The 25,655-nt window shown below is 39.6% G+C and overlaps 2 protein-coding genes across 6 annotated transcripts in view; one reads left to right on the top strand and one right to left on the bottom strand.

The window, feature by feature from the left end:
• Nucleotides 1-1,015: 1,015 nt before the first annotated feature.
• On the bottom strand, nucleotides 1,016-22,277 carry LOC102314688 (cohesin subunit SA-1). Of its 5 annotated transcripts, none has more exons than XM_014337745.2 (32): nucleotides 22,096-22,277; nucleotides 21,486-21,560; nucleotides 21,119-21,212; nucleotides 19,548-19,766; nucleotides 18,728-18,824; nucleotides 18,350-18,426; nucleotides 17,745-17,949; nucleotides 17,231-17,382; nucleotides 16,416-16,613; nucleotides 15,803-15,901; nucleotides 15,201-15,280; nucleotides 14,589-14,696; nucleotides 14,206-14,302; nucleotides 13,476-13,578; nucleotides 13,219-13,322; nucleotides 12,974-13,066; nucleotides 12,798-12,890; nucleotides 12,079-12,291; nucleotides 11,159-11,226; nucleotides 10,981-11,068; nucleotides 10,637-10,717; nucleotides 9,191-9,283; nucleotides 7,757-7,949; nucleotides 7,244-7,377; nucleotides 6,676-6,777; nucleotides 5,695-5,828; nucleotides 5,268-5,390; nucleotides 4,762-4,937; nucleotides 2,536-2,728; nucleotides 2,145-2,246; nucleotides 1,938-2,025; nucleotides 1,016-1,590 (listed from the first exon to the last, which is right to left on the bottom strand). In XM_014337745.2, the coding sequence occupies exons 2-32, from the start codon at nucleotides 21,512-21,514 to the stop codon at nucleotides 1,540-1,542; spliced, it is 3,687 nt and encodes a 1,228-aa protein (XP_014193231.1). In that variant the 5' UTR covers nucleotides 21,515-21,560; nucleotides 22,096-22,277; the 3' UTR covers nucleotides 1,016-1,539. The 5 variants fall into 5 exon arrangements, with proteins under 5 accessions (XP_014193231.1, XP_014193232.1, XP_014193230.1 ...); XM_014337746.2 differs by having other exon boundaries at nucleotides 22,049-22,142; XM_014337744.2 differs by lacking the exon at nucleotides 22,096-22,277 and adding an exon at nucleotides 21,662-21,969.
• Nucleotides 22,278-23,803: 1,526 nt separating this feature from the next.
• The window catches only part of gpc2 (glypican 2), a 17,504-nt gene continuing 15,652 nt past the window's right edge, over nucleotides 23,804-25,655 (top strand). Inside the window, exon 1 of the mRNA XM_005935161.3 lies at nucleotides 23,804-24,348. Coding sequence (XP_005935223.1) covers nucleotides 24,171-24,348 — 178 coding nt within the window. The 5' untranslated portion in view covers nucleotides 23,804-24,170. The remainder of the gene's footprint in view (nucleotides 24,349-25,655) is intronic.

The raw sequence follows: 25,655 nt of genomic DNA, 5'->3' as shown, positions 1-25,655 counted from the left end.
TGTACACCAAAAGCTACTGGCAGTTCAGTTCAAAACTTAATAGGAACATTTTTTCATACAGCCTTATCATCTCATCTAATCGACTGCGAGAAAGGAAAAAAAACATATTTATCAACGTGTCAGAGCACTCCTTACATTGTGGTACATCTTATCTCCTATTATATTGTACGAACATAATCATCACGTTCGTACAATATAATATTTATATTGTACGAACGTGATAATTATGTATATTGTAATAACGTGATATTATGTTGTTCAAACGTGAAAAGTATATTGTACAAACATGATAGTATATTGTACAAACAGGAAAAGTATCTTGTTAGAACAATAAACCTTTCACGTTATAACGTGGTACACTTGTATTTTTCTTTTGCCTGGGTGGCAGCTCTACGCTTCAGTAGTATTTCCCCATTTTATAACATACATGTTATATAGCAAATGTTTTTCTGACATTTTCTCACATATGGAAATATAATGAAAATGTTGCACATTTTAATTGTCATTAGGTTGTATGGAAGCTTGTTTGTGGCTTAAAAGTGCCTGTCATAGCCAAGTCAACATTTTGATGAGTCTTAAAACTTTGACTTATTGAGCAGCTCAACTTTAAGTTACTTACAACTAGGAATAAATTTTGAGACGCCTAATAATCACCCCTCCTCCCAATTAATTTTCTGTATACAGTGCTGAATCACAACAGTAGTTATATAAATTAGCCATTTATCACAACAGTTGAGGGTGAGGGGAGGAAGACAGACAAGTACTTTAAAGCCATTTCAGAGAAAGTCAAAATTTCTAGATAAATAACCTCAAGTTTTGATTAATTAAATAGAGAAAACCTAAAGCTGATTCTTAAGGTTTTTGATCACTGTAAAATACCACCGTATATCTTGACTCCTTCCACTTGTTTTTCTAAGCTCCTTCTGCTTTATGGTGTAATTCACTACAAAGCAATATGTGTTACTTTGTGCATGTTGTTACTTTTATTAATCTTTTACAAAGGATACCCTCGGAATTCATTTTGATCTTGTTTATTAGTGATTTTTTTGACCTAGAAATAAAGCAAACAAATCACACATTACAAACAGGAATAACTAGTAGTGCTTCAGTGTATCTAAATAACATTTTGAGTTTGTTCATTTTTAAAACAATACATTGTAATGCCTTACTTTTAGTATTGCTTTGTAAAAATCAGGCATCTTTAATATACATTAAGGTGTTCAACAAAAAACAAAAACAAACTGTGATGTCAACAGTGAAGGCTATTTTGAAAAATGTGAAACTCGTAAGAGCTGACGAAAGACAGAGGAACCAAGTCCAACTTTAGTGAAACATTTATTCTGAACACCGTTATTTTCAAAACATTCCTATTAATACATCAGAACAGCTTCTAATTCCAGACTTCCCAACCAACAACAAAATTAAGAGACAAAAACAGGTCTGACAGGTGAACTTGCCGTCATTCAGAAGAACAGATGACTCTTAATGTTCGTCACACTGAAACTGTAGAAGTCCTGAACAGATGATCCCCCGCTAACCTCAGTCAAAGAGCTCGTCAAGGACACTCAGTGAGGTGTGACGTGTGGAAGGCTGCAAGCAAACAAGTTTTAGTTTTCAAGGTATGTTGTACTTGATTTAGATTTATGTAACATATTTGTATTCAAAGGGTATAAATATAGCACTAGGAGCAAAGTTCAAAACATCACACATGTGCTTCTTTTCCTCTCATCATAAATAGCTTTGTACATATTTTTTTCTCTGCACAGATCCTACAACTGTGGTCACTGAAAGGACCAAAATGAATTTGTGGTGACATGTATATGTTCCTTTTAAAGAATTAATTCATTTGTACCTTAGCTGACCAGGTGCTGTTAAAACAGATTGCACAGTCATGAGAGAAAGTAAATATGATGTATTTGGGGTTTTTTTGTTCTTACCAGTGTGTATCCAGTGTCAGAGTCACTGTGATAATCTTCAATCTCGTCCTCATCTCTTTCTGAGATGTCATCTTCAATCAGGGAAAGCCTGCAAAGCACACACACAGATCCATTCTGTGATTATTTCTGGTTGAAAATAGCTTTTGTAAAATGGAACATATTCACAATTTAATAGTAAGTATTAAACAGTCTAAAAATCAGTCTTACAAGTTGAGGTGGGAGTTCAGGTCTTGCTGCCTTGGAGAGGGGGTGTTCTTGCTGGAGGAAGCCAGCTGTCTTTTATTGAGTTTCACTTTTCGCATTTGTAACCTGGAGAGCAGCAGAAGACAATTTTCCAACTTCACTGTCTACCTGCTGTATTCTGTGTCTATGATTATGCCTGAATACACAGGGGAAATTAAATTTGTTTCATCATAAGCAAAACTCTGCAGGAGCTTTAATTTTCCTTCTTTTGCTGATTGCCCTTTTGACCAGTAACACAGCACACAGAAAAGAAAGGTACTGACATGAAATCATCTGACCCATGGCAGTAATTTACAAATGCTCGAATCAGAGGCAGCAGATACTGCAGACATGCTGATCATAAAATTTTACTTACCCTGGGGAGAACTCATCCTCTGATTCCGGCTCAGTTAAGGTGCTGCTGATATCCGACTCCACGGGTCTTGGTTTCCTGGATGCAATCCGCTTGGCGGGTTGCTTCTGGACAGTGGAGGTGAGGGCTGGGGTGTGCAGGCTGCTCTGGATGCTGCTGTTGTCCAACCAGGATCCTCTGGTGGTGGACGCTGAACCTGCAGGAGAGACAAGTCGCCACACAAAGATGATGACGCTTTAATTGACAAGGTAAAGTAGCAAATTTGCTTCCTGCAGAATTCAGCAGATTCCCAAACACACATGTACATGTGAAGTAAAAATACCAAAGAATAAATGTTTTTAAGGCTTTCGAAATGTGAAGAATGCTATTAATTTTACATCACTGTATTTTGAACAACTATGACAGTTTTGCACTGTTTCTCTTAATGGTACCGAGTCATTACAGCAATTCCTGGACTCAAATTCAGATCAACTCCATAAGTTACCACCCAACCCAAACCAATAACAGAAAGAACATAATACATAACATAACATAACATAACATAATATTCTTTTTATTATAACTGATTACGATAAACGATTTCACAATTTGGGTTGAAATAACTGCTTTGTCCTGACATTTGGGTCACTCCTCCTCTGAATGGCCCCAAATATTAATCAATCCATTTTCTTCCACATATCCAGTTACATGGGGCGAACTAGATAGCTGTCCACTAGGGCTGGGTTTTTATAATCGATTTATCGATTAAAATCGATTCTGGCTTGGATAACGTAAAATCGATTCATTAAAATTCTGAATCGATTTTTTGATATAAATTTATTTTGCCCGAAATGCCAGAATCTCAGGTTAAATCTCACAAAATTTCAACAACAGCTAAGACAGTAAATGAGAGCAGGAACACGGATTCTGCACAAAGCCTTAAACACACAGCGCGACCCGCGGATCAGAATCAGTGAGATGTCGCCTTTCTCACAGTCGGGGCTGAAAGCCGACAGCTCGCTGATTCTGATGTTTCGGCGCTTTGTGTTTAGGCCCTTTTTGCGCTGATTCTAAAGCTGTTAGTTTGATCTCTCTCCAAACAATATTGACTGAACCAGCAGCAAAAGAAGATCCAAACTACGCTTCACATAAACATCGTCATGAATTCACTCTGACTTTTACTGTTTTGCTTCGACCACGATGCACAGCTCTCTCTCTCTCTCTCTTCAGGAACAGTTTCCCGTCTAAAAATCTGTTTTCTGCATTATTCGCTTGCTTGTTACGCACAAGTCTACCGTTGTTTACAGCGCTGTCGGCCGATGTTTTTTTTTTTTTTTCGTTTTATATACTTCCGAAAAGAAAACCTAATTTCTGCCGTTCAATACTGAACAAATTTAAACTTTTTTAAATTATGCAAAATGCAAAATGCTCAGCTGTGTCTCTAATAAAACCGCTGTAACTTCAGAGGTAATGTTCATGTGTTGATTAATGGTTTTCTTTCGTTTTTGATGTACTGCAGAATATTTTTATAAAATCCAGGCCAGGAAAATCTCCTTCATGTTTTTCCGTGTTTTATTCTCAGCTACTTTGACACAAAGGCATCTGCTGTGATGCTCACACCTTTGATAAAGTCTTGCATGTGTCAGCTTCCTTTTTATTGATACAAAAATATGTAAATGTACTGATCTGAATTATAATATTTCTGACTGTCAAAATTTCCCAGATTCAAATCAAATTGAATCGAATCGATTCGGGACCTTGTGAATCGGAATTGAATTGATTCTAGAAATCAGTGACGATACCCAGCCCTACTGTCCACCCTAGACAGCTAGCTAGTTCATCTCAGGGCTGCCCCAGAGAGACAAACAGAGGGCATGGGGACAACATGCAAACTCCACACAGAAAGGTGGATTCAAACCTTCTTGCTCCAAGGTGGTAGTGCAAACCAGTGCACCAGTGTCATTTTTTTCCATCAATTTGTACATAGCCTCATTGGCAAATAGTAGCTAATACTGAAAATAACAATGAGACACTTCTTAGGATTAAAGAGCACTTCGTTGGCATATATCATGTCCAACAATCATATACCTCTCCTCATCCTCGCATAAGACAGGGTAAGACTGAATTTTCCATTAAATTAATTTAAATTAAATTGACTTCCCACTTCTAAGCATTTTAAAAAAAATAAATTTTCTCTGCTATGACATAGAGTATATCCATGCAGAGTGTTTTGTGTAGCATGTGCATCACCCTGAGCTGTGGTCCTCCTGCGTTTCACTACAGGCATGTCATGAGAAGGGACTTCGTCATCTCCCTCCTGTTCAGTGGCTTTAGAGGTGGCGCGAGCTTCCAAAGAACGCTGATACAGTTTGACTGGTGGCCAGGAGAGGGCAGCGCTGGGACATGCCGATTTCAGAAACTCAGCTCTGGGAGGAGATGACAGAGAATCAGGATGGGACAAAGACTGAGGAAACCTTTGTTTGCATTTCATTTTCAGTTTCCCTGGAATTGAGCAAATAATTGTGAATCTAAGTTAAATGAATAATATGATCAACGCAACGAATATGTAACAAGAATGAAGACACTGTTTTATTTTGTTTTACCTGTAATATAATAATTCATGTGGATTCATGACATCACAAGTATTCTCTCTCAAACTGTTGCTAAGTGAGATTTTTTTTCCTACATATGTATAACATACAGAAATACATGTGCAGTGTTACGAGTGAGCGTGTCTGTGTGTTTTTGCTTCTCACAGCTGGGCGCGGTCCGGCTGCAGTAACTTAAAACTAAACTCGCTGAGGATCTCCAAGAAGGCCACATTTGGATTTGGCTCCTCTCCCTCCTGTGGGTCCCGAAATGCGAAACGTATGCCGTCCCTGATAAAAAAGAAAGACAACACAAACATAATCTCTTGACATAAGGAGAAACACAAAATGAACAACCACAGTGTGAAGAATACTGTAATTTCTCTTTACAGTCCTCAAATCTGATGATTTCTTACTAGCTCTGAGTTAATTATTACGGATGATTTCTGCCATAAAGTAGCGTTTTTCTATGTGAAACTGTAGCTGCTTCTAAAAATGCTACCATAGAAGTAACAGAAAAATAAATAAATAGGTAAACTAGGTCATGGTAAGGTTGGCCTGTGTGCATTTGTCAAGAGAAACGTGTGTTACTGACATGTGCAGGGCCACCAGTGGTTTGCGGACACGATGAAGATCAATGCCAAAGCTCATGGCAAGCCTCTTGGCCAAGTCTCTAATCTCAGTGAGATCCTGCCTGCTGTGGTGCTCCGTAAGCATCTCTGAAAACAGCTGAGCACACACAGACATGTTGCATAAAAGGCACGATATATATCTGGATATGCACAAACAAATATTCTGTGTTGGTTAGTTAAGGCTGCAAACTTTTAAGTAATTCAAGTACTGGTTGTAATTATAGAAGAGAACTCCCACATAACCCACGAAAATGAAGAACATGTGTTTTAATTTCAAATTAAGAGACAGTAAATATGTGCAGCTGGTTATTTAAATTGGAAAAACAACCCAGAATGTACTTCAGCTAACACACAAAGTTTATTGTGTATGTGACACTCGTCCTTGCATACAAAAAGGTCACTGATATGGAGCCCTGTATACTTTAGGTAGGTGTTTTATAAAAAAACAACAAAAAAATTTTTTAAATGTGAAAACTGAGGGAAAATCCTCATCAGACTACTGTAATGTGCTTAAGTAACAAATGAAATGATAAACAGTAATACAAACTGTGGGAATTTTTAACCATTAAAACCATTAGGTGATATCTGTTCCTGTCAGCAGTGTACCCACGAATATACAAAACCAGTTAACTGGCTATTTTTATAGTGAAGAAAACTAACTCTGTTATGCTTCGATTGGATAAGTCACAGCAAATCTTAAATATTGTTTGATTTATGACTCCCAAGTTGAAGAGTTTGAAAGCATCTCCCTATCACGTACCTACCGCTGACTGAAACACTAATAACTGTGTTGTTTTTAGAAGACCAGCATGCACTTTTCATCTCACCCCTCTCCTTCTGTGCCCCCGCTGTGAGCCTCCTACACTGTGCCAGGGAGGCGCACTGCACAGTTTGATAACCTCTACACTAAATACAAAAGATTACAGTGACATGCAAGTGCACACCTGCTGCAGACTCAGACAGACAGTCTTGGCGCTCTGCACGGGGTTGATGAGCTTGCTCTTGCTCAGAGTCTCTTTGATGATGTCACCAAAGTCCTTAAAGTACTAGCGGAAAAACAAACAAACAAACAAACCAAAAACCAGAAAAACATCAAATCTATTTAATTAACAGCTCTGATAAATGTCTGAAAAAAATTAATCGGACCCACTCTGTTCTAGTCACCTGTGCCTCTTTTAGCAACCGTACTCTCTGACTCATTCCCAGCACCTCGGTGGTTCTAAAACAGATTTTCTCACCCTCCTCCACGCTCTTACACATCCTCTCCATTATTACTTTTTTATGAATCTGTTTCCCGTCTTTCTATCCCAATTAATTCCCCCAAAGAATGTCGGTCCAACGACTGATCTCCAACTAGATTACTAAAATCACGACTTTAACTTTTAACACATTTTGCGTACATTCACGCAGAACTGTGATACAGAAACAGTAAGAATTGTAATATGTGTAAATATAATGTGTTTGTGGTCATATGTGATAGGCTGGGCTGATAAAACCCAACAATCCCTCCACCTTGTTGTAGTGCTTGAAGACATCTGTGGCAGCAGTTAGGTCCAGCACCCCGTAGATGACCAGCTTACAGTAGCCAGCAAGTTGGTTGCGCTTCTTCTGAAGAAGACGTATCTTCATCTCCTCCTCGTCCTCAGCTAAAGAGGAGAGCCAGGTTGGCAGAAATGAGGAGTTAACAGTTTAGAAATGAAGAGATAGAGGGAAAGCATGCTGTGGGGTCTATAAGAGCATGAATGAAAGGGATATTTGGCAGAACATTATAAAATATGGAACAGAAAGTGGATACAGAAGAAGACTTAAAACAAGACATCAAAAACTGTACCCACAGGCAGTGATACAACTAAGCAGTTTCCAAAATATGGTGCAAGCTAATAAAAACTACATCCCTTTCATTATTCAGTTCATTCTGACATCTGCTAACAGTGTTGTCGCTTTGTCAACACTGGCTGACAAAGCGACAAATTGCTTCTGGAAAGTATCACAGTTCATGCAAACATTTATTGAGAGTAGGCGTACATTTTTCAGTTGGTGTCAAGATGCCATGGAGCTCGACGTCTTCGGTGTCAGTGAAGACGTAGTCCAGAAGGAAAGCGGCCAACTCAGACCGCAGAGAATCAGATGGCAGGTGGGCCAGTGCCTGGAGGGCAGGCTTGGAGCGGACTGAACCCACACTGTACAGCAACAGCAAGTCACATAACAGCTCAAATGCCTGTAAGGACAGAATTTATGTTATCCAAATATCAAGACCCAGCTCTATATGACTCCGAAATTAAACTGATGAGTAACTATTTAGTTTGTAAAGAAAATTATAGACTATAAATCTGATTATGTTTGTTTATATGATGACAACAAAAAGAATAACATGATAAATTAACATATATATCTGTGTTTTAATACAAAAACGTAACAAAAATGTGCCAAGCACGACTAATTTTGTAAATGGTGAGCCAAACTAGAGTCAAAAGGTGGCACTTTTGGGTGGCACTCTTGTTCCTTAGTCTCATCAACCGTCACAGATCGTCTCTGGTTTGAAAACATCAAAGGCATCATCACAGGACTTTACTAGCCTGAGTGTGATGCAATGGTGGCTGCATCCATCATTACACACAGCCCCAACATGTTTGAGTAAAACTTATTTAGTGTGTTTTGTACTCTTCACTAAAGTTTGATTGTTTTTAAAAGCCCAAATTTATTATACATCACAGTCTAACTGGTCTAAGGTTTTTGTTTTTAAATATAAGACACCATTGCAATCATCTGCTAAAATGAGGTTTAAGTAAATAAATGAATTTTATCAGCTCATGGGTTTTGAAAAAAAATCACTGCAAACAAAGCCTCACAAATCTTTTTAATCCTTTCACCTCCATACCACCAGGGCAGGTATTTTTCCTGACAATTTCACACAGGCCAATATATTGTGCATCACTGTATACCGTGTTCTCCATGGTTTGTTTACAGACACTGGACATCTCACTGAGACTTTGGTATAAGTAGGGTGGTGTAAATATTCAAAGATTAAAATCAATTACAATGATTAAGGAACCACAATAATCAAGATAAAACAATTACCGTCCATCTCTTTGGAAACAGTTTGGCTTCAAGGAGTCCAGCAGCAGCAGCAAACGAAAAGGTTTAATAGCACTCACGATCGTACTGTTTTGAAGAATTGTAATCTGAGTAATTACCAAAAAATTATTGTGATTTTTTGCCATAACTGATCAGTCGCAGTAATTTTCAAACACTTTCATTTCAAGTTATGTTTTGTCATGTCCCACAGGGTGATCTAGGTCTGTTGTTTTGGACCGATATCCTAAGATGGACTTTTGTCTCAGATAGCCAAGTGTAAAGTTGCCTTTAGTTAAAAAATGATATGGCTTCACTAGTACTTCACATATGGGATTGGTGCGCACTGTAAAAAGAAAAAGAAGAAAGACAAAAAAGAGCTCTTACTTGATCTCTGATATCTATCTGATTCAAAGACAAACAATCCTGACAGACTCTGCAGAACGACCGCACCTCCTTCTTCAGGCGCTTCAGTTCTGCCTGGAGTGAGAGAGGCACACAATAACAGAGGAAGACAGATTAAATATTTTCTTATCTTCTTACTAAGGCGTGTGTGTGTGTGTGTGTGTGTGTGTATGTTGGCAGGGTTGGGGCAGTTAGTTTTCTAACCTAGAAATTCAGCTCCTTCTACACACCAACAACAGAAATCCTAATTAAACCACTTCAAGTGATAAGATTATTTTGGCTGCTCCCTTATTCACACAGCGTTGCCACAGCAGGTAGCTCGGGTAGCCCCTTTCTGCTATAGCTCACAAGAGATTCGTGTCTCCTCCCAGACTTGGCCCAGGAAACTTTTGCTTTTGGCAAGCATGGAACCACCTGTTAGAAGTAGCATCTGTACATTTTGAATTGTTGGTGACACAATCTTCAAGATACATCTTCAGAGTTTTAAAGGTAGAATCTGACGCTCCCAGTCTCCTGTCTTTGTTAACTATGTCAAAGCAGCAAAGCAGTCTGTGACACACACACACACACACACACACACACACACACACACACACACACACACACACACACACAAATCCCCGTTTATCTTTATCTAGGCCTTGTTACAGCCCCTCAGTTAATCAACAAGCCATTTCATCTCCTCTCCCGTTATGATCCTTTTGGCTGAACTCATTATTTGAAACTTTGTTTAGAATGAGCATCCACCACTGTAACAGTAATAATGTGATACCAATGGGAAAACACAATTTAAGTGCACACAGGAAGAGAAAAAGCTGTGTGAGTCATCAATCAAAACATGAACAGACAAGGAATGAAAATGACTGATCAAGAGGAATGGATCTGGATGTGTTCTCTCTGGAACAGTGTTGAGAAAAACACACAAATGGCTGCATGAGTAATAATGACATGCTCAGTGTGTGTAAAAAATGAGTGAGAGAAAAACAGCAGAAAAAGTGAAAACGAGCTCAGAAAGACAGAATAGAAACTAAAGAGAAGCAAGAATGAGACAGGAAACACGTGAAGACAATCAATAAGAAAAAGTGTGAAGCGGTGGGAAATAAATATCCGAGTGTCGCTGTGGGCTCAGATGCACTCTAACAGACTGTTGCGTTAATTGCCTGCTGTCTGCGCAGCTGGTGAATTGTTCGACAACACAGACAAGAAAAGCTTAACAATCACACAAGAAGGCCACCAGCACGGTCGCCTAGGGCTGCCTGTGATGTGATAGCCATTATGAAAGTATTAATCATGCAGCTTAGCTTATTTCATGCAGGTAGACTGACACTACCGGGACCCATAACCGAAAGTTTATCTGAGAATAAAGATTCAGATCATTTGAAACCTTGTTGGAGGACAAACAGCGGTTTTATAACATGAGACCAGCACCTCAGTTGGCTTGGAGTTCACCACATTCACTTTGGCCCACATCAGGTGAAAAGCTGCACACTTCATAGCTGGCTCTATCAGCTGAAATGACACAAAAGAGAGTTAAAATTGACCTTCAATTAGAATAAAATGTTTTCCTTAAACTACTCCTGTACAAAAACCTAAAAACATGACATGAGAATTAAGGGATCACATTTTTAGCCTTGCAATTCATATGACATTCATGTTTTGTTAACTAGAAATTCATTACATTCCCCATTTTACTTATTATTTTCATAAAATGGCACTGCAATAGTCATGACATTCACAATCCTCCCCCTCAAATATGAAACATTGGCAGAAACCTCCTTATCAAGCTCTCTGGATTCCATCCGGCTCTTCAGCAGCTCAAGACAGGAATCAAACAGCTTCCAGGCAGTCGGGTCCTTAGCACTGGAGATAATGCACACACACGCAATACAGTTGCATACTTCTGTGTAAGAATTATTTAATACTATTGTCGCATGCATTATAACAGCATACCTGCTAAGGGCAGCAATCCTTTTTAAGGCAGTGGCTCCACTGTATGTGTCATCATCATCTGCAATACCCTAGGTCACAAACACAAAATGATACAGATAATAGTTCCACATCGATATTATTTCAGTTTTTGTTTCCAGTTTTCATCATACATTATTAGTATCTCAGTAAAACTAAATAAAACTCATGCAATACTACACCAATCCAACAAAAAAACCCCAAACTAAATTCTTGTAAAGTTTCTGATCTATTTTCTTTCATAAATACAAATGATATTAAACATGTTTCATATGAGTCATACTGACATAATTCCTCTAAAACAGCACAGCTTTCAGACTGCTTTAAATGCCACCCCCTACCCGCATGTTTTGCAAGCCTTCTGTTTACAAAGGGCAGCCAATCATAACAAAGCCAGCTTAAAGGGAAGAGAGACAAATTAGCTATATTGGCTTGACAGAGGATGAACTGAGGGGCAGCAATGAGGCCCAATACAACCTTTTAATTAAGATTATTTTACAGTGAATCAAGCAAAGCTACTCTAGTCCAAGACATGAAAATATGGACATAAAAATAAGCACAGTACATCCCCTTTCTTGAGGAATCTGTCCTTGTAAGATAATACATACTTACATACATTATTATATGTATTTTCTGTATGTATGTCTTATATACATAACTAAATTTGTATTTATTTAGCACCTGTAAAGCAAATTTACCTTGCCTTTGGGTATAAATAAAGTTACCTTGACCTTGACCTTTCAAAACCAGGATAACAAAGTGTTTCACAACAAAAAAACCCCCAAAACAGAGGATTAAAAACAAGAAAACATAATGTATTACATTTCAACAAAACTTGCATTTAAGTATACAGTATGCACATGCACAATATAAAATGTATCTGCTGGTATGCAAGCATCACTGACACACTCTCCAACCTGGAGCAGGTCATTTACGTAGGTGCTGAAACATTCGGTAAGGACATCAAACAGCTGGCTGAATGCCATTTGTGCGCGGGAGGAGAAGGTGTAGCAGTCGGAGCTGAGAGCGCTGACCAGGTGGGCGCAAGCCTCCAGTACGGCGACCTCTGTGTGCTTCTCCACAATGCCACATACCTGGGACAGCAGCAGGTCCAAATGCTGAACAGAAGAAGTAGAATATGAATGTAATGCTTAGGATAGTAATTAGTTAAAGGTAAATCGCTTGCCCTCCCACTCAAAGACACTGAACTGAACCACTGGTTCAGCATCTGGCTGAGGAAATCTCTAACTGCAGGCAAGCTTAAAACTCACAGCTGGCATGACCTGAAAGTCAGCCACTGTTTAACTGTGGACCTGACAGGCTTCAGTTCATTTTCCTCTAATATTGGAATATTATATTTGCATTAATATTAAGATGCTAAATCATAAAATAATAGCTCCAAAATAAAAGAAATAAAATTGTCTTTGAGCATTGGTAGCCTCTTTTTCTCTTTAAGCCATTAAGCTTAATTTCTCCGATTTCTTTATATTATTGCCATATAATTCACATTGAGCGTGAACTAACTTCGATACTGAATAAGAGAAAAAAATATAGAAGCACAAATACTTTCTAAATATATTTCATTACATATTGACGACAATAAACACATTTCTGGTCCTCCTACCTTTTCCAGCCACTGAGCGCTGCTGTACATCTCCAGGTCAAAGTACAGGGGAGCTTTGAGGAGCAGTTTCACGTTCTTTGCATCCGCTGAGTACTGCAGGTCAGTATAAACATAAACTCTTCTTTAAAAATTTAAAGCAACAATAAAAAAAGCTGAATATTTGTATTTAAATGAACCTTGGCAAGCAGCTGTGGCAGTAAAGGGATGAAGTGTGTTGTGATGCGTCTCTTGTCTTGTTCCTGGATTTTCTTATCCTTCATACTGAGGTTCTAATCCCACATGACCATTCAGCAATCAATCACAGGCAAGTTTAGTGGAGAAAATGTGCAAAATGTGTCATAAAATATTTCATTTACAGCCTCCACTGTTCCATCAAACACAAGCCACACAGCATTATTCTTGCATTTGAATGTGTCACCACCTTTTTGCCCTGAGTTCTCCCAACAGGTGGGGTTGCCTGTGCTGCCTGTCTGATCGCACACATCATCAGCTCTATGAGCACACCCTCCTCCTCATACATCAGTTCTGACAACACAAAAACAGACAGTTGAAGAAACAGAGTAGGAACAAAAAGGAGCAGCTATCACTAACTTGCCATTTTTATTGGTGCTGGGGAAAAATGGCTACGTGCTTAGGCTCATACTCTTGTCATGTTTACAGTTTTATCTTGTTCCTCACCATCATCTTGTAGCAGGAAAGTGGTCATTGTCTCCCAGTCTCTCAGCTCAGATCCTGCCACATGCCAAAGGCTGTCCACCAGATATGCCCCATGCTCATGGAACTGTTAGGAGAATGGATTTTTTAGCATGTGTCTCCACATCAAAGGAGCCAAGTGAGGTGGTCTGGATATCTGATAAGGATGCCTCCTGGGTGCCAATTTGGCAAAGGTGTTTTTGACATTATACTGGGAGGAAGCCCCATACAAGACCCAGGGCAAGCTGGAGCAATTACATCTCTTGGCTGTCTCAGTGCCTCAGTGTCACCCCAGAGGAGCTGGAGGAGGTGGCTGTGGACAGCAAGCTCTGGGTGTCTCCCCGAGACTGCTGCCCCCAGACTAGCAGCAGAATATGGTTGGATTAATTTTTTCATAAGAAAATTTTACAGTGTGTTAATAAGTATTATATAGTCTCTATATTTGAAATTAAGTCAGAGTTAAAGCATGTCCTCCTGCGTCTGCGCTGGTCAAGACTAGTTTCCCTGATGTTACACAGATGTTTAGGGTCACCATTTGTCAATCTATGATGAACTCTTGCCAGAAAGCTGATGTGTTCACAGAAAGGTTAACAGGTTTGACCAACTTGAGTAACATCCTCTTGGCTCCGCTCTGCATTTTTGTACTTTCATATCGCCTTAAATTCCAAACAGAGGAGAATGAAAGAGAGGGGGCATAGAGAGAAAGAAATACTACCTCACTCTGGATGAAGAAGGAGATGAGGATTTGAAAAAAGGCTGCATTGTTGGCTTTGTCATTCTCCTGGCTGTGACTGGTAATCACACTTTTCAGCCTAACATAAACACATAAAATAAAAAACAAGAACATTTTACATAATATTAACTAAAAATACAAAAATTCAAAAAAATAAAATACAAAAAAATAGAAAAATAAAAATTATATAGAAACTACATGTTTGTATAGAATTTCCACTTTATTTTTGAGGGTCAGTAATGAATTAGTAAATCCAACAAAAATTAGAACATTTTTGTAAAAGAAATATGCAATAAATAAATAAATAAACAGCAACATTTACACTTCTGTAACCACTTCTGCGACCAAGTGTGGTTAAAGCGTACTTGCTGTATAGGAAGCCACCAGCTGCAGATGCCAGACCTCGGTGTGAAGCGTAAACCAGTGGATAAATGTGGCCACACTCCTCTTCGTCCAGTCCTTCATCTGTTCTCCTGCAAGTACACGCATAAAAATTTACTGATCAACTGAGGTACATACACTAGATAAAGAAGATGACAAACATTTCAAAAACCAGCAGTTTCAGTTCATTTTTGTTCATCTTTTTGATTTCCCCTAAAAACATCTAATTTCACTGCAGTCAGAGGTGTGAGATGTTGGCAAGCATTAGATCACGACTGATGCTATGAATCATCAGCAATCATGACCAAGCAGAGTGCAGGAGTTATGTGGAACCATCACATATGTTGGTTGAGTAAGCATCTTTATATTTAAAATAAGAAACTGGATGTTAAAGTTTCTTATTCTGACTTCTAAACGAATGCTAAATGTGTGAAAACAAGACTGAATCACAGAATTGGATATGACTTTTCTGTGATGCAACTCAAAAGTATACACTTCCGGCATTAAAATGTGCTATATTTGGTATACTTTGAGCTCCAACTTTTCCTCAGATAATGAGAACAAAGCATGGGGACGAGAGAGAAAAAGCCCTTTACTGTTGGATCAGCAGCAGCAGATTGACCACTTCCACTGCCACGTCTGGGTCCTTGTCCAGCACCATGCTGAGAATTCTCTCCTAAACACACACAGACATTTAGATATGCAGTGGCACATAAACAGAATACTGTTCAATTATGCCAACAGACATTCAGTAGATATGCATAATGCACCCACATCAACAGACATACATTCACACACACGAGCCCCATCATTAGGCACTAAGCCATGGCATAAATACCATTTATCTGCTGCAGCACATGTGGCTTAGGAGGGTTTTTATATGTTTGAAAAGAGCTTATTAACCATCAGTAATTGGCAGCAATTAATGCACCCAGACATATGCCCAGACAAAGGATAAAACCATAACAACAAACAGGAATGGTGGAAAAAAAACCTCAAAAGGGAAGAAAATACAGGGAGGAGGCACAAAATACTGGGAGGGAAGACATAGGCAGACAACAAAATAGAAACAATAGAAAAAGCTGAAACAATAGATTAAAAGCAGATGCTGAGACAGGCAGACAGTCAAGAGGGAGAAAGAAAAGAGGGAGACAAGAAGAATTAAATGGGCCGAGTCCAATCCAGAGGGATGCCTCACTTTAAATCTGCTGGTGAAAAGCTCCAGGCGCCCAATGAATTCCTTCTCCTGGTACAGACCCTGCAGGGCACGCACACACTGCAGACGCACCGGACTTTGCTGAGGGCGAGGAAAAAACAGAGTATGGTAACACTCTTTCTATAACCTGAATACAGACTTGTGCTCATAGTGGAATTTCTCTTTGTGAAAATTTGAGTCTTCCTTTGTCTGTACATATTCTGCCATAGTGTCGTCTGTAGGAAGTCTACAAGAGCATGAATACCAAAATTGAAGGTTCTCATTGAGGGAAAAATGAATTTCACATAAAATTACTTCCATCTCTACTGTTGGTTGCACTCAGTGACAAATGATGCTGTTTAATGTGAATCAAGGGATGACATTACAGGAAGTTGTCAGGGTTTTTAATATTCCACCCTTCACCAGAGAAAAAAAACAATCTACTTTTTAGGCGGAAATTAAGCTTAAAATACATATTTGTTTATAGAATGGTCAAAAAGGACAAGACAACACCTAGACTTTGCTATAACTATTTGCAGACAAACAGTGCTTACATGCAGTCACCCTTCCAAAAGTCAGTGGACATACACTTTTTGTCCTCTCTATGTGTGTGTACCTTGTCATGCATGGTCCATCCCAGATATTTAAGACATCCGTCATTAAGGAAGTCCTCAGGGTCCATTTTCAACCAAAGGCCCAACTCTTCAATACACACTCCCCGGATCTCAGGCAATTGGTCCCGATAACGATGCACAAACACACCACGGAAAGTGGCATTCATCATGGAGGACAGCTCCTCTCTGTTTTCTCGCAACTACAACACACAAATATCAAATAGAGCCACTCAGACACACACATACTGTACAGAAAGACTAAATAAATGAGTCCACCAGGACTCCAACACTGTCGGTATATTGATCTGCTGTGGTAACCATCTTTTGCTGAAGTGGGCAGAATAAATAGCAACGACCATTCCTTATAGAACAAAAGGTGATAACTCTGATGATTATCAGATTAACATAGGCACAAAAAACTGTATAAATGCTACTTTACATATTTTACTATTCCTCACAGAGCGTGCACTTCCTGTTGTCCCTGTACTTGCACAACTCAAAAATTAACATGAGCAAAATAGGAAACGTCAGCAAGCACTTAAATCAGATAAGCAGAAGAGAATGGATATTTTGTTAGTAAAATACAAACTATTTCAAACATGACAGCCATTAAACAACCTGGGCAACAAGAGAAGAAAATGTTGGTGTAGTGATGCCAATAATTTTAATTATGTTAAGGGATATTTGCATAAAATGTTCTTCAATTACTTTTTTCCTAAAGCAGATGTCACAGCTTTAATGTTGTGACCTATGTGTTAACGAAAAAGTGGCTGTGTCTCTAAACTTTTGTTTTTCTTTGTGTGTCTACATGTGTCACCTCTTTAACGGTGGCCTGCAGTTCCTCCAGTCTGTCAGAGGCTCTGTCGTGCGCCCTCTTGCTGTTTTCCGTGTTGTATTGCTGCTGGGTGGTCTGCAGCTGAACAGAAACTACTACAGCTACTTCCACCAACCCCGTCATCAACTTTATGGCTAGCAGAGGAAAACATGGAGATGGAAAAGTCTATAAAGTACTCTCAAACAACATATTATTGCAGAAGGTGTATGTACTTTTTATTGACAAGTACAAAAGCGCAAGTATATTCTTACCAAAAATCAAACCTGCCCAGACTAACCTAATTTTTGATATGCTGCTAAGCTTTATTTGACCTATTATTAATAAAACCTATTAATTAACACACTGCATTAGCAGATTAAAGGCACTCTATGTATCAAGTACAAAAGTAAATTGCACTGAACTACCTTAATCATGGCAAGAGTTCTGTTTAAAAACTATGCTGTTATAAGTGTTTGTATGCCTTTCTTTTTTTATACACATGAATCAGATCGCTCACCAAGCAGGGTACTGGTGTGTCTGAAGGCTCGGACCTGGGAGTCTGAGAGGCCGGTGAGTAGAGCCAGCAGGGAAGGGAAGAGGTATTCATCATAAACAAGGCTATTCCGACTGGAGCGCACAAGAACCCTAGCAAACTCACACAGGCCTGCTTTGAAACGCTTCAGCTGGGGCCCTGGAGTGCACAGAGGGTAGTTCACTGAATCCTGGAAGAAAAGGGGGGGAAGCAGAGAGACAAAGAGCTTTAAGCTTCCTATTCTATGCTTCATGTAGTTATCTGAAGCACAAACTTCTGGTTTGTTCCGCTAATGACAATTACATCAGTGGAAAACCAAAGTGATTAACTCATTAATGTGTCCATTTATCAGCATTAAATTTTAATGAGAGTTTTCCATCATGCTGTGCTCCAACCTTCAGATCACAATCTCTTGAGACATGAAGGCTATTAAAGTTTCTGAACTAATTCCAGAAGGATGATTTGTAGGCAGAAGACAGACAAAGACTACAAACTACATTCAAACTTTCATTCCTGTAGGAACAAGCTTTATATTTTAAATACATTTTAACCAAACTACAGCTGAACTGCTTTCTTCCCCTTTCCCTCACCTCATTGAACTCTTTGGTTAGGGTGCTGATGATCTCAGCATTTTGCATGCTGTCAAACATCTTTCTGGTAACAACACCTGGACATGAAAAAAGTTAAAGGATAAAGAAACGTTCCAGATTTGGAAATGAAGTGACCCCCCCTCAGATGAACCTAATATTACAATAATTAGAATACTTCACCTAGTAATAATTTCATCTACACGATTTCCTCTCATTTTCATTCCACTCTTGCAAAATATCAGTTTTCTCGTCTCAACATTGCATCATTGGGTTACTAGCAGAAACGCTATTGATGACTGAGTCAAAATTTCAATCTCTAAAACTTTCACCCCCACCCCCTCTACTACCCATCTTCTGGCCTGTCTTTTAACCTCTGACCTTTGCATCCGCAGGACTGAACAATGAAGTTGATGAGCACCAGCAGTCCCGCCTCTTGGCTCCGCTTATAGCTGTCCAGCCACTCGTCTACCACCGTCTTAAGATTGACAGGGAGAAAGCAGCCAGTGAAAATGCTTCATTCAGATCAAAGAGCAGATACACACGTTAAGAATATATCAGTCAAACAACATTACTGATTTCAGCTTAAAAACTGGCTTTTTATATGCTCTGCACTATAAGGCGGGAGCTTTTTATTTCCTGGTTAAATCTATTAAATTGCAGTATGGCAGACACCCATTCACAGAAGCCATTCTCTTGATACTGGAAGTGTAACCTATTGTAAAGCAGTCAACTTTAGCTGAGAACTGTGAAACCTTTTCAGAAGAGATTTCTTTAACTTCCATTTGCCAGAATTTCTGAATGTGCATAATGAGCCTCCCCCCAGAGTCCCCGTCTGCATTGTCTTGCAGTTCTACACTGTAGTGACAGACAATTTATTACTGTATTTCTTTTGTTATGCTGCCTTTCTTTTGTAGTCTTTACCCAAAAGCAGCTATAGCAAGAACAATACTTGGGATAGACAAGTGCTGTCAATCATTGACTACATGGTCCAGTGAGAACACCCGTCTCTCTTAATGTATCAGAGTCACTTGTGTAGGATCACATCAGTCAGCCACTGACAGCACATGATAACCCCTCATTGTCAGCTTCTTTCTCTTATAATTACACAAGCTTCATTCAGTACCCCCTCCCTTCATGTGTTTATCTCTAAGCTACCTTCCCCCTTCCTTCCACACTCCTCTGCTTGGGGTTTGCTCACCACCATGGCACTCTTTCCAGAGCAGACAGCATCATAGATATCCTTTGCGCTGATAATCTGGCTCTCCTCGTTCATGCTCCTAACAGATCTAGCAGAGAGCTGCATGGATGTCCCCTGGGAGACGGATTGTGGGGAAGGACCTGGAGGGGTGGGAACTGAGCTGCCACTGGGGCTGGACATCCCCTTCAGTGCAGCATTATGCCTGGTTCTCTTGGGTGGCTTGAGATGAAAGAGATTTATTTAAGGATTTAGAATGCATTTTGCTTGTGATCTGAACAAGCAACATGCCAAAATAAAGTATATTAGACATCTATTATAGTGTTGTTGTCTTTTTGCTGATGACACAGTGATTACCAGTTTGGCCACAGAACCTGGAGCAAAGTATTGTGGATATCTGGATGACTTTGATGTTTTACTTCAGTTAAACACCAAGAAAACAAAAGATTTTTTTTTAAAATTTTATTGCTATCAGGCAGGGACAACAACAGGTAGTGGTAAGTGGTAACTGTACTGAATTTGTAAATGAATACAAATACATAGGGATAGTGATTGATGAAAAACTATCTTAGGAATCAAGCATAAGTGTCATTAAAAAAAAGGATTATAACATTTATACTTGATGAGAAAGTGGAGTCAGTTTGATGTGGGCAGATATATATTGTTCTTTTTTTTATTGGTAATTTGCTGAGAGCACTCTAACTTTTTGTTTTACTGCAATCTCACCTCCCTTACATGGGAAGCACGTCAGCAACAATACAGTCAACAAGTCAGCAACTTTGGGAAGGGTGGTGTAAAAGGGGTGAGAAACCATCAGTGATGAGTTACAGGCTCTTCATGGTGAATACACCATCAGCATGGACATCTAAAGCTCAGAGGTCTTTTATACCTAATCGCATATTTCTGATGACCAAGTCTAGGTGACATGATATGATGTGGATGTTACTTGCAGATAGCTGCATTTGATTTTTGCTGATGCTTCTGCTAATGTCTTTAATCTTGGTGAAAAACCCAGTGACAATATGACAAACTAGTATACTTTTAACATCAGTTCAAAGCCTGGATGAATGGGGAGGATTGCATCAAGGTAGGGCATATGGCCACCAAATGAGGATCATTAAGAATGTGGAGACAAAGTTTGAGAGGCAAGCTTGAAATGGTTTTGACATGTGTAGAGGAGAGATAATGGATACACTGGACAAAGGATGTTGAATATGGACCTGCCAGACAGGAGGAAGGAGGAAGACCACTGAGAAGGTTCATGGATGTAATGAAGGAGGACATGCAGAGGGCAGGTGTGACAGAGGAGGATGCTAGGGACAAGGTGAGATGGAGGCAGATGATCTGCTGTGGCAAACCCTGAGGGGAGTAGCCAAGAGAAGAAAGCGAATAGCTGTGCCTGTAATGTCTTTTCTGTTGTAGTTGTATTCGTCTGACAGTCGCCAAGTGACACAAATGGAATTTCTGAAAGGTCTATAAATACAACATTTGCAGCTATTATGATGGCAGATTTATCTTTTACAATCACTAATAAAAAAGCAGAAAGTTATTTTAAAGAGAAAACAAAAATCCACCTGCTTAGATACTGCTGGTTTTCTTCGCTTTGTTCCTTTCATGGTGGCCTCATAGTCACTGCCTGAGTCAGTGGGAGAATCTAACTCCTCAAGACTAAAAGACAAGGGAAATAATTGACAAGTTAGACAAAAAAAAAATCAGCTTTACTGTGATGAATTTAAATGAAGGGTGATAAGAAAACAGGCAGGTATCATTATGAAAAAGTAAAATTATTATACAACCCTTAAGCTATTAGCTTCAGCCAGAGCACCCAGAGCATTAGTAGCAACTTTCACAATGCTTTTTAATATGAACGCTGTCAAATTAGAATTATTATTTTAATTTCTCTTAACCTTTTGACATTTTAACACAAAGTATCAGCATTACCTGTCCAAAGCTGAACTCCCACTTGCCATTTTGGCTGAAGGAATGTACCAGACTCACTATATTCAGGAGTGGAGGCTGTGAAGAAAGATACAGTATAAAATAAAATTAGCAAGATGACAAGCTAAACTTCATTAGCCTGTTTGATAAACTCAACTTATGAAGCTCTTAAGACGCACTTAAAGTATTTCAAATGAAACTACTCAATAACCACCACTAGCAGATTAAGGATATCAGTTTACCACTTGATAATATAGTTAGTGTTGAGTAATTTTCTGCCTTGGCTAACTTTTCTTCCTCCTAAACTGCGAACCGCCGAAAGCGCGCCGCTGTGGATTGTTACTAGAAGGTGATTGGTCCTGGCAGAAAATAACTCGATGTTCATTGGTCAATTCTTCTGCATGGTTGTCTAGTAGTATTGGCAATAAATGGTACCAGTTAAGCATATCTCCGTGACTCGCAACCCTTTCACCTTGCAGCTAATTTACTCTTGTGTTCATATAGATAGTTTTCATTATGTATATTGTGTTCATAGGTTTCATGGTTGCATCCATAGCTTGTAGCACCCTGAGGTGGTTGACTGGTCCCTGCCCCGCCACCGCAGGATCCTCACCCCTCAGTTCCCAGTTGGTCCATTGTTCTGTGTTTGAAAGGCTGTGACCAGCGTCAAAACAGCCTGGGTGAAACACAACTTCTGGTCTTCACCTTCAAAATAAAATATTGATGTTCTCATGTAAATCACATGAGATTAATCTAAAGCAGGGATCTCAAACTTAAATGAGCTGTGGGCCACTGCTGGTACGGTCATTTCATTGGAGGGCCACTTTAGTGTACAAGTAGTACAAAAAACCTGAAAAACAAGAAAACACCTACAAATATTTGCAAAAATTTTTGTGTTTTGTTTGTTTTTTAAAATGTCAAATATTGTATAACCAGACAAAACTGCAAATGTGAACGGAATTTTCTTTTTCTTACTCTTAACTAACTGAAGCCTTTTATCGAACTACCAAATAAACAAATTGGTGCTCTCTTTCTGGCCAGACATGTACTGCTATATTTTGTTTGCATTTAACAAAATAAAAATGGAGACAAGTGTACACATTAGTTTTCTTTACAAATAACTCTCTCGCTGAACTGACACAGCCAATGATTACAAAACAATAATGCAGACTGTCATATAACTAATATTAGACCATGTGTACTGTTTCTCTGGGAAAAGGGATCCTCTTGTCCAACATATTAGGGCAATATCCCACATGAACGGTGACTTATAGATGCATTCATAGTGGAATTCAAAGATGATCGACAGAACAGCCAGTGAAATAACAGTTAATAGCAGTTATTGCAATAGAAAATGTAAAAGCAGGAGAGTATAAAGACAAACTTTAGCTTCCATGTATGCTGATAAATCCTCTTTCAGCTGCTCCCTTTAGGGGTCCCACAGTGGATCATCTGCCTTCATCTGTCTCACCTTATTCCTAGGATCCTTCTCCATCACATCAATCATCTTCATGTCCTCTTCCACTAAATCCATGAATCTTCTCTGTGGCCTTCCTCCTGCCTGGCAGCTCAATCTTCAATATCCTTTGTCCAATATCCCTCCTTTGTACATGTAGCCTTGCCTCTCTAACTTTGTCTTCAAACTGTCCAACCTGAGCTGTCCCTCTCATGTACTTAGTTTAACCTTGTCCATTCTCATCACTTCGACTGAAAATCTTAGGATCTTAAAGCTGCTCCCTCCTATCTTTTTGTCAGCATTACCATTTCAAAACCATAAATCATAGCAGGACTCACTAATGTCTTATAAAAAAAATTCTTGGACCCTTGGTGCTGTCCTTCTGTCGCAAATCATCCCTGACTCCTCTCCACCTACTCCACCCCCTTTTCACTGTCCGTTGCTTGGATGGTTTGCCCCAGGTATTTAAACTCATCCACCATCTCTGCTCCTTGCAGCTCCACTGTTACACCTGTCTCCTGCTCATTCATTTACTCTTGTTTAACTTGAGGTAATTTTTAAAAAATCACTCATGCATACATCAGTTTTTGCACTATTGTGGCACTTCTACTTTAGTTATACTCTTTATCTATTGTAGACTACTATTTTCGCTGCTGCTGTAAAACAGTTTCCCTTGTGAAATGAATGAAAGTATGAATCAAAATTGGGACTCTTTCTTTCAAATGCTCAAAAATTGTAATAAAAACATGATTATACGGTTGTTGTTTTTGTTATGTCCTTACGTAGTCTTTCTGGCTGTCCCATCAACTACAAGCATCCCCTTTTATTTTGACAGCAGCCCTCCTTCCGGTATCACCCTGGTTACGTCCCGAGTGTTTGACGCAGTTTGCCTGTCAGATGATGCTGTGGGCCGGGAGCGCCTCTTTCACACTCCCATGTATTTACGTACAACAGCGGGTCTCCCAGGAAGGACAAATTAAATGAACACGGCCGATGGAAACGCAGGCCTGTCTGTGATGTAAAAGCCCGGCCCGGATGTTCATTGCACTTATTGGGGAAAAACTATGACTGTTTCAAACGACTGACGATTTGGGATCCCGTTACTCCTTACACTTTTGCGTGCATCCAAACCGGCCAGACATTCATTCATTTATAAGCTGCTGCAACCACAGTCTGGCTTTATCCTTTACTGGAGTCTGCTTTTTTCCCCCCCCCCAAGTCCTGCAGTGAGGATGGATACCAGGGTGTCTTTTCCCAGTCGTCGGCTGCTGGTACTTCTTTGCACGGCTGCTGCCCTTTTAGGGACCCGGAGCCCTTTGGCTGCAGCGGGGAGAAGCTGCTCGGACACCAGGCAGGTGTACTTGGAGAAGGGGTACAGCACAAGCACCGCTCCGCTGACTCAAATTTCTGGTAAGACGGTTCCTATACCGCAAAGCGGGAATAAATTAAAGCATACAGTTCTCGGGACCCACATAGGGCAGTCTGTAATGAGATATATATATATATATATATATATATATATATAGATGGAGGGAAGGTTTAATTGTAAATTTCAGGGTAGGGTGCAGTTATGTCGCAGCAGAAATGTAGGCGCATCAGCATGGGATAAAAATAACATAATGCACATTAAGGTCAGTGTAAACTCACTGCTCCGCACTGCAAGCATCTTTAAGGGAATATTGTAGCAGGAAATGCCCTATAAACACAAACGCAACAAATCTCTGTAGAAAAGTGATAAAGAAGTACAAGGTGGCTCCAAACTCACTAAACGCCCCAGAGAGCCGTTGTAGGATCACCACGGTGAGTTTTTACCCCCCAAGAGAAACAATGCAGTATGGTTTAAAACAAATTACACCCGCCCCCTTCTCCTCTCTGTGCGGTTTAAATTGGATGATTAAGGGGATGAGCAAATTGCCAACACCGGTGCAACAAAGAACCTCGCCCCTAATTAGTCTTTGCCTACTGGCTCACTGTTAAATCCCTGCATATACACCCATAGGCTCTGTTCACCGCTGATAATCTTATTTTGAGAATGAGAAGATTGGATGCGGATTACAAACACTTAGATTTTGAATAATTTGAAGTTGGTGATGGGGTAGAACAGAGGAGGGGGGGTACAAGAAAGTGGATTTTAGATGTTAAATTGTTCAAAATAAAAATGTCTGATCATGTGAGGGTGCAAATGACAGAGTGAAGATGTAGCTTACTTCTTGGAGGTTTAGCTTTGCATGTAAATCAGTGAGCGGATGTGTCTGCTCCTCTCAGACACACATAGAGCTGCTTTTAAAAGTGATTGTGAATAAAATGTATGTTTGAAGTGTTTTTCCCCCCCTCCTTTTCTTTCACAGCAATTTAGCTTAGTGTGTGAGGCAACTGCAGAATAGATTTTCTTTGGTGTGTGTGTGTGCATGTGTGTGTGTATGTTGGGCTATCACTGCCTGAGTCTTGGCTCACTGTCCCGTGGGCCAGGGGAGCAGATGGCTGGGAGAGTGAAGGATGAAGGGAGGCAGTTTAGCAATGGAAATAGAGGGATGAGAGAGGGCTAATAGTGAGAGACACAGGGAGAACAAAAGAGGCAGAGAGGAACATCGGCCAGGGTGGAGTTAGGAATCAGACTTTCGGCTCTATTAACAGGCGCAATATTCATGTCGGATGCAATATGATAGAAACAAAGAATTCAAGGCTTTTGCATATTTTGAGTACTCCTGTGTTATCCC

This window comes from Haplochromis burtoni, unplaced genomic scaffold, assembly GCF_018398535.1.
Source record: "Haplochromis burtoni strain Fernald_Lab_line unplaced genomic scaffold, NCSU_Asbu1 Contig_194, whole genome shotgun sequence".
NCBI classification, from domain to species: domain Eukaryota; kingdom Metazoa; phylum Chordata; class Actinopteri; order Cichliformes; family Cichlidae; genus Haplochromis; species Haplochromis burtoni.
Note: the sequence above shows the minus strand (reverse complement) of the source record. Positions and strands in the feature narration are given on the sequence as shown.